Source organism: Tachyglossus aculeatus, chromosome 14 (assembly GCF_015852505.1).
Source record: "Tachyglossus aculeatus isolate mTacAcu1 chromosome 14, mTacAcu1.pri, whole genome shotgun sequence".
Taxonomy (NCBI): Eukaryota; Metazoa; Chordata; class Mammalia; order Monotremata; family Tachyglossidae; genus Tachyglossus; species Tachyglossus aculeatus.
In genome coordinates, this window is record NC_052079.1 from 11,828,585 (window position 1) to 11,842,349 (window position 13,765).

Below are 13,765 nucleotides of genomic sequence, written 5' to 3' on the forward strand. Positions count from 1 at the left end.
CGAATCCCGGCTCTGCCACTTAATAATAATAATAATAATAATAATAATAATGATAGCATTTATTAAGCGCTTACTATGTGCAAAGCACTGTAAGCGCTGGGGAGGTTACAGTGTGATCAGGTTGTCCCACGGGGGGCTCACAATCTTAATCCCCATTTAACAGATGAGATAACTGAGGCCCACAGAAGTGAAGTGACTTGCCCAAAGTCACACAGCTGACAATTGGCGGAGCCGGGATTCGAACCCATGACCTCCGACTCCAAAGCCCGGGCTCTTTCCACTGAGCCATGCTGCTTGTCAGCTGTGTGACCTTGGGCCAGCCACTTAACTGCTCTGTGCCTCAGTTCCCTCATCTGTAAAAGGGGGATTAAGACTGCGAGCCCCATGTGGGACAACCTGATCACCTTGTATCCCCCCCAGTGCTTAGAACAGTGCTTTGCACATAGTAAGCGCTTAGCAAATACCATCATTATTATTATTATTATTTCCTAAGGACCCACGCTGGGCCCTGCCCAGACTGTAACTTGGAAAATTACTGTATTTACTCACCTCACTGCCCTACTTTTCCGTCTCTTTTTGTTGCATGAAAGCACAGATGGGGCATTTATGTGGGTTATAAGTAAGGAGGACGATAAAAAATGGAGGAGGGAGGGAGGGGAGGAGGAAGAGAAGGCTCGGAGAGCATTTGAGGCTGCTGTTGCGCAGTCGTACTCCAAAGTGCTACATGCAATAGGCACTCGGTGAATTCCCCTGCCGTCTCCTCCTCAGAACGCCCATCTCAGTGAAGAAATTCCCCTTCCCTAGTGCCAGCAGATCTCTGTGACACTATGTCATTGTTACCCTCCTCCTCCTCCTCCTCATCTTCCTCCTCCTCCTCACCTGCCATCACTGCTTACAACTATGTGGTGCAAAAAAAATTCTCCTTCATTTACTCCTTAAAATTGGGGTAGGGCAGTTATGCGGCGGAGGCGATTATGCAAGCAGATATGATTTTTTTTTTTATGTACTACTGCTTGGCAGTTGAGTGGTTCTGGTTTGAAACACAACTAGGGCAGTCCAAAGTTATTCACCCAGTTTTTACAGGCACTAGCGAGCATCATCAAAAGGATTGCACTTCCCCTATGTGCAGAGTGCTGTGTTTAGGAGCTCAAGGGACAAAGTACCTTTGGATTTGAAATTGAGCCGTGGTCAAAGAACAGAAATATTCCCCAGACCAGAGCCATGTTCCGGAGAGTTAACTGTGTTGGCCTCCACCTCAAGTCGTTTTCATCATTAATTCAGAAGGCTGTTGTCGAAATTACTATGGTTACCAGCGGCTCTTCAGGTAGGGACATAAGGAAACCCGATCTGTCGAAAGGGCAGACTTCGTTCTCCTACATCATCAATCGTATTTATTGAGCGCTTACTGTGTGCAGAGCACTGGACTAAGCGCTTGGGAAGTACAAATTGGCAACATATAGAGACAGTCCCTACCCAACAGTGGGCTCACAGTCTAGAAGGGGGAGACAGAGAACAAAACCAAACATACTAACAAAATAAATAGAATAGATATGTACAAGTAAAATAAATAAATAAATAAATAAATAAATATAAATAAATAAATAAATAAATAAATAGAGTAATAAATATGTACTACAGTCGAACAATGGGTGGCGGGGAGCAATGTGCTGAAAGTTTTAGAGCCAAGACCAGCTCCAGTTTGTGACTTTGCCTAGATACTAATCTTTATGGTATCTTTGAGTAGATATGTGGAAAGTTATCCCGTCCCTGTTCTATAGTTGGAGAGAAACCAAGTCACGGGCCCAGAGCGGTACCCCCCTAGGGAGTGACAGATCCCAGGAAGGGAGAGAACTTGTTTCCTGGCCCAGTCAGTCAGTCAGTCGTATTTATTGAGCACCTACTGTGTGCAGGGCACAGTACTAAGGGCTTGAGAGAGTACAATATAACAATAGACATGTTATATCTACATGTCTGTACATGTGGCCTGTCCCGCCATCGACCCCCGGCCCACATCATCCCCCGGGCCTGGAATGCTCCCAATCCCTCTGCCCATCCGCCAAGCTCGCTCTCTTCCTCCCTTCAAGGCCCTACTGAGAGCTCACCTCCTCCAGGAGGCCTTCCCACACTCAGCCCCTTCCTTCATCTCCCCCTCGTCCCCCTCTTCATCCCCCCCATCTTACCTCCTTCCCTTCCCCACAGCACCTGTATATATGTATATATGTTTGTACATATTTATTACTCTATTTATTTTACTTGTACATATCTATTCTATTTATTTTATTTTGTTAGTATGTTTGGTTTTGTTCTCTGTCTCCCCCGTTTAGACTGTGAGCCCACTGTTGGGTAGGGACTGTCTCTATATGTTGCCAACTTGGACTTCCCAAGCGCTTAGTACAGTGCTCTGCACACAGTAAGCGCTCAATAAATACGATTGATTGATTGATTGATTGAATAGACACAATTCCCTGTCCACAGCGAGCTAACAGTCTAGGCCTCTGAGTCCATTCCACTAATTCACAACTCCCCCCATCTTCAAAGCCTTCTTGAGATCACCTCTCCTCTGAGAGGCCTTCCACAAATAATCTCCAGTTTTCCACTTTATGTCCCTCAAAGATTCCTTCAGCCCTTCCACACCACCTAATTTACCACACCTCCACAGCACAATAGCATAGTGTCCATAGCACTTCCTGGATGTATCTTTATATTCTATTCCTCCCCACATTTGTAAAATTTATTTTAGTGTCTGCCTCCCCCATAGGACTGTAATAATAATAATAATGGCATTTATTAAGCGCTTACTATGTGCAAAGCACTGTTCTAAGCAGATTCTGTAGATTTCTAAAGGAGAGATTGTGTCTTCTAATTCTTTTGAATTTTCCAAAGTGCTGTGTACCGTGCTCTGTGCCCAGTAAGCACTCAGTAAATACTCTCCAGTCATCGATTGAAAATCAATGCCCAACTGGATGAGAAGTACTAATCCCAATTTTTCCTACCATTATTTTAAGCGCTTAGTACAGTGCTCTGCACACAGTAAGCGCTCAATACGATTGATGATGATGATTTGACATAAGGACATTGGGTCACGTGCCTCACCATCACTGGATCAGAACCCGTAGGCTATCCAGCCTCCTGTTTTGCTTCCGACAGAGACCCCAGGAGCCTGGAGAGACTGGGTGCGACATTTTTAGGGCTCTAAAGAAGGAATTGGCTGCTGTGGTATTTTTGCAGCCCATCTCTAGGTGCACCTGTGAGGACAGGATCAATCAATCAATCAATCAGTGGTATTAATTGTTTACTGTGTGGAGAGCACTGTGATAAGCGCCTGGGAGAGTACAATACAACGGAGTTAGCAGAAACGTTCCCTGCCCACCACAAGTTTACAGTCTGGAGGGCAGAGGTTCTGTGAATGAGTCAGGTCTAAAAATGCTGGAATAAAGTGAACAAACCTCCCAGAAGGGAACTTTTTCTGCCCCCAAGAGCGATTTTGGTTCGCTGTAGCCTTGGCTGTTAGACTGCTTGACGTGTCTCTGGAGGAATCGATCGATCGATGGTGTGTGACTTCACTCCTTATTGGTCCCTTAGGTGTGAGCACAGTTCCAGCTAACCGGCTTCCAGCACCACCACCACCACCATCTCCACCACGCTGGACTGGGAAAAAAGGATAAAAATGATCAAGTTTTTCCTTATGGTGAACAAACAAGGGCAGACCAGGCTCTCGAGGTATTACGAACACATTGAGATGAATAAGCGAACCCTTCTGGAGGCTGAAGTCATCAAAAACTGCCTTTCTCGATCCAAAGAACAGGTACGTCCTTGGTTATTTCTCTCTGAACCTCAGCGATAACTTTGAGAGCCGGCCAGCGTATCATTTGCGACTCCTAAATGCCTTAGTTCCCTTGGGAAAAATACCTTCCCCCCGGGCCCCGGCAGCCGTGTGCCTTTCAGAAAATGCCGACCTAGAAAACGGTCAGGTGCCGGAGAAGAGCTGCTTCTCTTTCGTCAGTCGGCTAGAGAGGTAAGGAGGTCGTTAATAACGGGTCTTTGGTCCCCATCCAGGGCTGCGCTCTCTCACGCCCGTTAGAAACGGCTGCTCAGATGCCCTGCTCCTCAGGGCCAACAGAGCCCACAGATGCACTGCCCGTTTAGTTCACGTGAATTAGGTCTTTGTGGACCTTGCCAATATTTAACTCAGTTTTACCTCTTGGATCCCCTCAGGGTCGGGAGGCAGAGGTCAGTCCGAGATGCTGAAAGGGAGGCCCGACTGGGATTCATTCAGTCGTATTTATTGAGCGCTTACGGTGTGCAGAGCACTGGACTAAGCGCTTGGGAAGGACAAATCAGCAACATAGAGAGACGGTCCCTACCCCACAACGGGCTCACATGACGTTGCCAGGAGGAAGATGGGATGATTCTGTCTCGGTTTGTTTCCTGCTTCTTTGCATTTACTCAAATCCCCACTCCGCCCATTGTCGGCTGTGTGACTTTGGGCAAGTCACTTCGCTTCTCTCGTCATCTGTAAAATGGGGATGAAGACTGTGAGCCCCCCATGGGACAACCTGATCACCTTGTAACCTCCCCAGCGCTTAGAACAGTGCTTTCAACATAAGCGCTTAATAAATGTCATTATTATTATTATTAACTGTGCAAATTGTTCCCCCCAGGTTCAGCAAATACTTTTGATCGTTTGAAGCCTCATTATGTTGCATTACTGGAGGGGGGGGGGAGAGGATCTATTTGAAGAGGTTCTCGGAGGGGCTGGGCATCTTCCCAGGCTGACCCAGTGGGAAAAGAGCAGAACAAAATCAAAGCCAAAGCATCTGAGTCTTTTGAACCTTTTTAAAACCGCATATGCTGATGTGGGTGTTCACTTCTGCTGAAACCCAAGAAATTAAACAACTAGAGCGATCAAAAGTCACATCAGTGGAAGTTTCCTCTCCCTCTAAATTTGTTTTCTGGCCTAGATACATCATTGTGCATTCTGGAAATATTCCGGTCACTCCCTTCCACATGGTCCACAAAAGTGCCCAGTGAAGGAAATCAGGCTCTTTAAGGGTTCCGTGTTTCACATGATGATGATGATATTTGTTAAGCGCTTACTATGTGCAAAGCACTGTTCTAAGCGCTGTGGAGGTTACAAGGTTGTCCCACGTAGGGCTCACAGTCTTAATCCCCATTTTACAGATGAGGTAACTGAGGCTCAGAGAAGTTAAGTGACTCGCCCAAAGTCACACAGCTGACAAGTGGCGGAGCCGGGATTTGAACCCATGACCTCTGACTCCAAAGCCCGTGCTCTTTCCACTGAGCCACGCTGCTTCTCGTATCTCAAGGGTCCTATGAGGTAGGGAGCGGCAAGTACTTAAGCAGCAAGACGTAGTTGGGAGTCAGAGGACCTGGGTTCTAATTCCTGCTCCGCCAGTTACCTGCTATGTTTTGTTTGTTTCGTTTTATAGTATTTGTTGAGTGCTTGCTGTGTGCCAGGCACCGTAGTAAGCGCTGGGGTAGACACGAGTTAATCAGGTTGGACACAGTCCCTGTCCCACATAGGGCTCCCAGTCTCAATCCCCATTTTACCAGATGAGGTAACTGAGGCACAGAGAAGTGACTTGCCCAGGATCACAGCGGATAAGTGACAGAGGCAGGATTAGAACCCAGGTCCTTCTGCCTCCCAGGCCTGCTGCTTCTCTGATCTCGGACAAGCCACATAACTTCTCTGTGCCTCAGTTTCCTCCTATGCAAAATGGGGATTCAATTCCCGTTCTCTCTCCTACCTAGACTGTGAGCCCCATGTGGGGTCTGATTATCTTATATCTACCCCAGTGCCTAGTACAGTACTGGGTGTACAGTAAGTGCTTAACAAATATCATTATGATTATAATTACTATCATCATCATTAACATTTCCGTCTGTCGCTAGCACCTCCATCCTCCCCATACTAGAAGCCCCCAAACCCTGGTGTCATCCTCAACTCTTAGCTCTCAGTTTAAACAACTACTACATCCTGCGGGTTCTTGCCACACGTTTTTCAGATCCACCCATTCCTCGCCACCCAAACAGCGGCCACCACCCTGGTTTTGGGGGGGTTTTTTGGGGGTATTTGTTAAATGCTTACTATGTGCTAGCATTGTGCTAAGCTCTAGAGTAGATTCAATAATCAAGTTGGACACCATCCCTGTCCTACGTAGGACTCACAGTCTCAATCCCCGTTTTACAGATGAGGTCAACCGAGGCCCAGAGAAGTGACTTGCAAAGTCACACAGCAAAGTGGCAGAGCCAGGATTAGAACCCAGGTCCTTCTGATTGCCAGTGGCCATGCTGCTTCTCCGAGCTCTCATCCTATCACAATTGGAGTGAATCCATTTTAGGGACCTCCGAGGTAAAAACGCCTCCCTCCTGATTTGGCTGGATCTTCTTTTGGTATTTTAGCTTCGATGCTGCCGCAGAGCCTTTCTGAAGCAAAAAAGGACCTGTTCAAGCCCCCTCAGGTTTTAGAAACCTGCTGATTTGGGGGTGTTAATTAGCGTCCTGTCCCTTCAACGCCCGCCCATCGCTTCCGTAACTTCTGTTTCATTTTCTCTGCCAGTGGAGACGATGCTCTGAGACGGTTTATGCTGGTAGAGTGCGCGGGGTTGTCTTGCTTCCAAAGGACCCATCTTGGAGACCATCTTATCTCCTGCGGGAAGCCTGTTGCTGCTGACCGGCTCAAAGAACATCACCTTTGCCCTGGTGTTAAAGGACGCCAAATATTTCCACTAGCTAATCAGTCCATGTCCAGCGCCAGCGTTTCCGAAGTCCAGCCTTGCAGCTTTTGTCCACAGGTGCATCCTGCGAGTAACACAGTGTCCCAGGACAGAGACTCCTCTCTCCTCTTGGGCTAGATTTGGTCCAAGCCATGGAAACTCGCAGCATTTACGTACATATCTGTAATTTTCTTTGTATTCAAGCCCATCTCCCCCTCTCTAGACTGTAATGTCGTTGTGGGAGGGGAATGCGTCTGCTTATTGTTGTACTCTCCCAAGCACTTAGCACAGTAAGCGCTCAGTAGATGAATGAAATGGATGAACTCCAGGGTTGGGCCTTGATAGTCCCTGAGGTGTCTCTTCCTCAATATTTAGAGTCATCATCATCGTCAATCGTATTTATTGAGCGCTTACTATGTGCAGAGCACTGTACTAAGCGCTTGGGAAGTACAAATTGGCAACATATAGAGACGGTCCCTACCCAACAGTGGGCTCAGAGTCTAAAAGCCTCTCCGTATGTGGCAAATAATATTGATCCGGAGGCTGGTGAGGGGAGGGGAGGGAATGAGGGGAGCCATCGTGTTCATACTCAGTGGCGGTGGGTTGGCATCTATTCATCTGAGGCCGACGCTGGAATCGCCCATCCGGAAGGACAGATGAGCCTCAGTCCTGCCTCCCAGGACTTTTGACCCATTCATAGCAGGAAACACACGTCCCTCTCCTTTCTGCTTGTTCAGAAAGCATGGTGAGACTCCTACTTTGGGCCCAAGCCCGTTAGTTCGGGTTTTCGGTTGTTTTTCAAAGTGCCAAACTGTCCCCGTGTGCAGTCATTTCCACGCTGGATCTAACCCAGATGGAGCTGCTCCTCTCTGTGCTCTAGTTATTCTGCCAAGCGTCGCCCCCGTGGACAGCCCATCTCGGAGGCTGGGAGGGAGCTAGGGAGGATGCTTGTGGAAATGAACACGCACGCTTTGCCTTCCTGAGTCTCGGCTCCCTCCGGAGAGTCTCAAGGCTCTTCAGAATCCAAAGGGGGAGACTGAAGAAGAGGCTGTGATCCCTGAGGAGGTTGGAAAAAAGGGAATGCCTTTTCCTTAGGGAAGCAGCATGGTCTAGCGGATAAAAGCACAGGCCTGGGAACCAGAGGACCTCGGTTCTAATCTCGGTTCTGCCGGTTGCCTGCTGTGTGACCTTGGGCAAGTCACTTAACTTCTCTGAGCCTCAGTTTCCTCAAGTGTAAAATGGGGTTTCAATACCTGTTCTCCCTCCGTGAGCCCTCTGTAGGACAGGGATTGTGTCCCACTTGATGAACTTGTTTCAACCCTAGAGTTTAGAACAGTGCTTGACATATAATGAGGACTTAACAAATGCCATTGTTGCCTGCTGTGTGACCTTGGGCAAGTCACTTAACTTCTCTGAGCCTCAGTTTCCTCAAGTGTAAAATGGGGTTTCAATACCTGTTCTCCCACCGTGAGCCCGCTGTACGACAGGGATTGTGTCCTACTTGATGAACTTGTTTCAACCCTAGGGTTTAGAACAGTGCTTGACATATAATGAGGACTTAACAAATGCCATTGTTGCCTGCTGTGTGACCTTGGGCAAGTCACTTAACTTCTCTGAGCCTCAGTTTCCTCAAGTGTAAAATGGGGTTTCAATACCTGTTCTCCCTCCGTGAGCCCTCTGTAGGACAGGGATTGTGTCCCACTTGATGAACTTGTTTCAACCCTAGAGTTTAGAACAGTGCTTGACATATAATGAGGACTTAACAAATCCCATTGTTGCCTGCTGTGTGACCTTGGGCAAGTCACTTAACTTCTCCGAGCCTCAGTTTCCTCAAGTGTAAAATGGGGTTTCAATACCTGTTCTCCCTCCGTGAGCCCGCTGTAGGACACGGATTGTGTCCCACTTGATGAACTTGTTTCAACCCTAGAGTTTAGAACAGTGCTGGACATATAATGAGGACTTAACAAATGCCATTGTTGCCTGCTGTGTGACCTTGGGCAAGGCACTTAACTTCTCCGAGCCTCAGTTTCCTCAAGTGTAAAATGGGGTTTCAGTACCTGTTCTCCCTCCGTGAGCCCGCTGTAGGAGAGGGATTGTGTCCCACTTGATGAACTTGTTTCAACCCGAGAGTTTAGAACAGTGCTGGACATATAATGAGAACTTAACAAAAAGCCATTGAAAAATGCCATTGATGATTGATTGATTGAAATAGAAAATATCCCCTGCTGCTCGGGAAAGCTCTTTCACTCTGCGGTCCCTGTGCTATTGTTTTTCCTCAGTGCTCCTTCATCGAGTATAAGGATTTCAAACTGATATACCGGCAGTATGCAGCTCTCTTCATAGTGGTAGGAATCAACGAAGCCGAGGTAAGGGGATAGGATTGTCTAGGGAAATTGGGGGCAGGAACTTTAATTTATAAATTGACCTTTCTTTGAAGCAGTCGAGAAAGAGAGAGGGAATGGAAAGGAGCATGAATTGGGGAGGTGGGTACTTGGAATGATATGAGGATCTAAAGCACAGATTTGGTTGGATGGGAGGGCACAGGGGAGATAAGATGGGGTGACTCAAAACCCAGGACTGCTTCTATTAGTCTTCCTTTTTCAGGGGAGTTCACAGACAAGGGCAGAAAATGAGGGAGAGCGAGCTGACGGGGTTTACTGCACTTGTGATGAAAGACTTCTCATTGAACGCCTCTGGAAGTGTGTTCCTGTGTCCCAAAGTCTACCCAGTCCCCGTGGCAACACCAGACCAGAATAAGTGATAAATGGGACCTCATCTTGCGCTGTTTGGTCCATTAACTGTCTGGGAGTTGGCCCCAGGCCAAGAGGAAAGGGAGCTGGGGGCTATGGCTGTGTGGTCTTTTTGGCCAGTTATCGCTCGGTGCCACCCCGGACCCCGCTGATATGAACCATCTGGAAAGAGCATCAGTTTGGGTCCATCCTCCTGCCTGACCGGGGGTCCCATTCTTCCCTTTCAGAACGAGATGGCCATATACGAGCTCATCCATAACTTCGTGGAGGTTCTGGACAAGTACTTCAGCAGAGTGGTGAGTCCAGCACCGGAACTTATTTCCTCCCTCGTTTTACCGTCTAGAAAGGTGTCCCGGGAGGTCGGCAGTGAGTTCCCAGGAAGCAAAATGGTGCCTTCCCGCTGCCCATGGCCAGGCCCAACTCAGAGTTCCTCCTTCGGGGGCTTAATGTACTTCCCAAGCGCTTAGTACAGTGCTCTGCACACAGTGAGTGCTCAATAAATACGACTGAATGAATGAATGAAGAGCATTAGGATCAAAGAGGATTTTTTTTGGTTAGGTTTTTTTTAACTTTCTTAGATATTTAATAATCAATGAGAATCACAATGGGCGCTGAATTCCCTGCAGCCACCTTTTTAACTTGTATTTGCAAAGTGCTTTTATTTATCATTTTTCAGGGGACAAAACTGAGCCCGAGAAAGGTGGTGACTTGTTGGAGGTCACACTGCCTGGCATAGGATTAGAACCCAGGTTCTTTGCCCCCGAGTCCCAAATTCTACCAAAGAGATCACAAGGCCTCCCCTAGACCCTACTCCTTTGGTTTTTTCCCCCCGTGGGCAAAAATAGTATTTGTTAAGCACTTAACAGTCTCAATCTCCATTTTCAAATGAGGTGACTGAGGCACAGAGACGTGAAGTTCATTCATTCATTCAATCGTATTTATTGAGCACTTACTGTGTGCAGAGCACTGTAGAGAAGCAGCGTGGCTCAGTGGAAAGAGCCCGGGCTTTGGAGTCAGAGGTCCTGGGTTCAAATCCCGGCTCCGCCGCTTGTCAGCTGTGTGACTTTGGGCAAGTCACTTCACTTCTCTGTGCCTCAGTCACCTCATCCGTAAAATGGGGATTGACTGTGAGCTCCACGTGGGACAACCTGATCACCTTGCAACCTCCCTGGCGCTTAGAACAGTGCTTTGCACATAAGTGCTTAATAAATGCCGTTATTATTATTATTACTAAGCGCTTGGGAAGTCCAAGTCGGCAACATCTAGAGACGGTCCCTACCCAACAGCGGGCTCACGGTCTAGAAGGGGGAGACAGAGAACGAAACAAAACGTATTCACAAAATAAACTAAGTAGAATAAGTAAATAAATATGAAGTGACTTGCCCAAGGTCACACAGCAGACAAGCGGCAGAGTCAGGAAGACTCCCAAGTGCATGCTGTATACGCTAGGCCGTGTTGCTTCTCATGGCCTTTTAGACTGTCTTCTAGACTGTGAGCCCACTGTTGGGTAGGGACCGTCTCTATATGTTGCCAACTTGTACTTCCCAAGCGCTTAGTACAGTGCTCTGCACACAGTAAGCGCTCAATAAATACGATTGACTTGAATGAATGAATGAGTAGTTTCAACCAGCCCGGAGCAGCGTAAAAAGTAGCGTGGCTTTAGTGGCTAGAGCACAGGTTTGGGAGTCAGAAGGATCTGGGTTCTAATCCCGGCTCCACAACTTCTGCTCTGTGACCTTGGGCAAGTCACTTCACTTCTGCGCCTCAGTTACCTCATCTGTAAAATAGGGATTAAAACCGTGAGCCCCACGTGGGGCGAGGACCTTGTCCAAGCTGACCACCCTGTATCTCCCCCAGTGCTTAGTACAGTGCTTAGCATATAGTAAGCACTCAACAGCTACCATAATTATCATTAGTAGTAGTAGTAGCAGCAGCAGCATTCAATGCTTGTCTCCCCCTCTAGACTGTAAGCTCATTACGAGCAGACGCGTCGACTAGTTCTGGTGTGTTGGACTCTCCTAAGCATTTAGTACAGTGCTCTGCCCGTAGTAAGCGCTTAATAAATACCACTGATTGATAGCATTGATTGAGCATCCACTTGGTGCGGTGCCTTGTACTTGGAAAGTAGAGAGTAATGAAGGGACAGTTTCCCTGCCCACAAGGAACTTACACTGTAACGAGGGAGGCAAACCAAAGGTGTTTATAACTGGAGTGGTCTCCCCCTTTTAGAGTGTGAGCCCACTGTTGGGTAGGGACTATCTCTATATGTTGCCAACTTGTACTTCCCAAGCGCTTAGTACAGTGCTCTGCACACAGGAAGCGCTCAATAAATACGATTGATGATGATGGAGTGGTCAAAATAAATAATTGAGTTCAGAGATAGACACAGGCAGTAAATTCAGAAGGGCCTGAGTTGGCTGAAGGGAGGCTTGTGGCTCAGGATGTGGGGAAATGAAGAGAAAACAACCGTGGCGACGGCTTCCCCGGCACGACGTCTTGCCATCTTAAGAGTTATTTTTAGGGTTGAGAGTTTTTAATATTTGGGCTGGACTATTTTTAATCCGATTGAGGTTCCAAAGCTTAAATCTGGAGAGCAACCCCAGGCTGTCTGGGCTGAGGGAGTCCTGGAGCAACGAAAAAGGAGATTTCCAGAACGATAGGCCCCTGCGGGGGCCTTGTGGGAAATTCCCCGCCCCCCCACCTTGCAGCCTGCAGGGTGGACGCGGAGCTTTTTAAACCGTTTTTTGCTTTTACGTGATAAGGCACATTGAATTTTCGCCCTTCCCGAGAGGGATCTCCTGACTGAAAATACTCATTGAAATCATAGTTTGGCTCCAGAGTAGTGAGACTTGCTTGGCTGGCTTCTAAAGCCACTTCGTGAACCTACTTAGAGAAGCAGCGCGGCTCAATGGAAAGCGCGTGAGCTTTGGAATCAGCGGTCATGGGTTCAAACCCCGGCTCCGCCAGTTGTCAGCTGTGTGACTTTGGGCCAGTCACTTAACTTCTCTGTGCCTCGGTTACCTCATCTATAAAATGGGGATGAAGACTGTGAGCCTCCCCTGGGACAACCTCATCACCTTGTAACCTCCCCAGCGCTTAGAACGGTGCTTTGCACCTAGTAAGCACTTAATAAATGCCGTCGTTATTATTATTATTATTACTTACGTCTCTGTCTTTCTCTTCCAGAGTGAATTAGATGTATCCTTTTCAGTGCAGGGAGCCTCTCTTCCCTGTGTTATGGAAGTTTCTTGTTGCCGTCGTCAAGTGAGTATGGCTTAGCAGCGAACGTGAACACCGGCTTGTACAGAAAAGACATTGGGGAGAGTTGGTGACCTCTACCCCAGCAGTGAGACAAAACCACCCCACTGGAGGAGGAACAGAGTCGGCCTGAGCTGTTTTCCGAGGAAGGTGGTCTTGATCCTTGTTGTTTATTTCACGTTCATCTCGAATGAATCAAGGCCTGCAAAGGGGAGGTAAAAGAGAAAGTCTTAAAGGAGTTTGCCCCAGGACCCAGCGGGGCAGGCATCAGCAAGGACAGAAGACTGTGGGCAAAGGTGATACTGGGTGAGACCTGTGGGCCATTCAGTCCAGGTATTTGTGGCATTTAAGCATTTACTCAGTTCCAAGCATTGTGCTAAGTAAGTACTGGGGTAGTTATCACACAATCAGATGAGATCCAGCCCATATGGGGCTCAGAGTCTGTCTCCGACAGAGGCGACAGGACACGTGGAGGACCGTGGGTTGGTTGCCTCCTCCACTGATAGATGGCTTGAGACCTAGAATACCCTTTATTCATCTCCGTTAGCGAGAAGGATGTTTGCTTTGGTTTGAACCTGCTCCCCTCGGGCTCCAGCCTTGTCTCCTTGCCCTAGTATTGGGGGATTGGAGGAATATCATTGATTAATTGAGTGACTGTTTGATTGGAACAGCCTGGTGGGCTCTTGGCACCCATGGTGGCCAGCGCTTAGTACAGTGCTCTGCACATAGTAAGCGCTCAATAAATACGATTGATTGATGATGATGATGCTCTGGGCTAGACGAAGCCGAGGTTTGTCCGCCCAGCACGCAGGTGATGAGTGGCAAGCTCAGAAATCTCCATCTACTTATGGGCTCAGGGCCAGTTTCAGACGTTAACCGCTTTCAGTTGGGAAAAATTGTTCTTTTCCTATGTCATCACATTATACTGCATAAGCAAGCAACCTAAAGGAACGATGTCATATACAACGTTCTGCGGAAGAGCATTTTTCTACCACCGCCCCCGGGGCTACTCCCTCAAAC

General features: G+C 47.8%; 1 protein-coding gene across 5 annotated transcripts in view; it reads left to right on the top strand.

Moving 5' to 3' along the window:
• Positions 1-13,765, top strand: part of AP4S1 (adaptor related protein complex 4 subunit sigma 1) — a 34,271-nt gene that overhangs the window by 16,306 nt on the left and 4,200 nt on the right. For all 5 annotated transcript variants that reach the window (XM_038756858.1, XM_038756860.1, XM_038756861.1 and 2 more), the window contains exons 2-5: positions 3,583-3,805; positions 9,017-9,103; positions 9,715-9,783; positions 12,674-12,685. In XM_038756858.1, coding sequence (XP_038612786.1) covers positions 3,668-3,805; positions 9,017-9,103; positions 9,715-9,783; positions 12,674-12,685 — 306 coding nt within the window. In that variant the 5' untranslated portion in view covers positions 3,583-3,667. The remainder of the gene's footprint in view (positions 1-3,582; positions 3,806-9,016; positions 9,104-9,714; positions 9,784-12,673; positions 12,686-13,765) is intronic.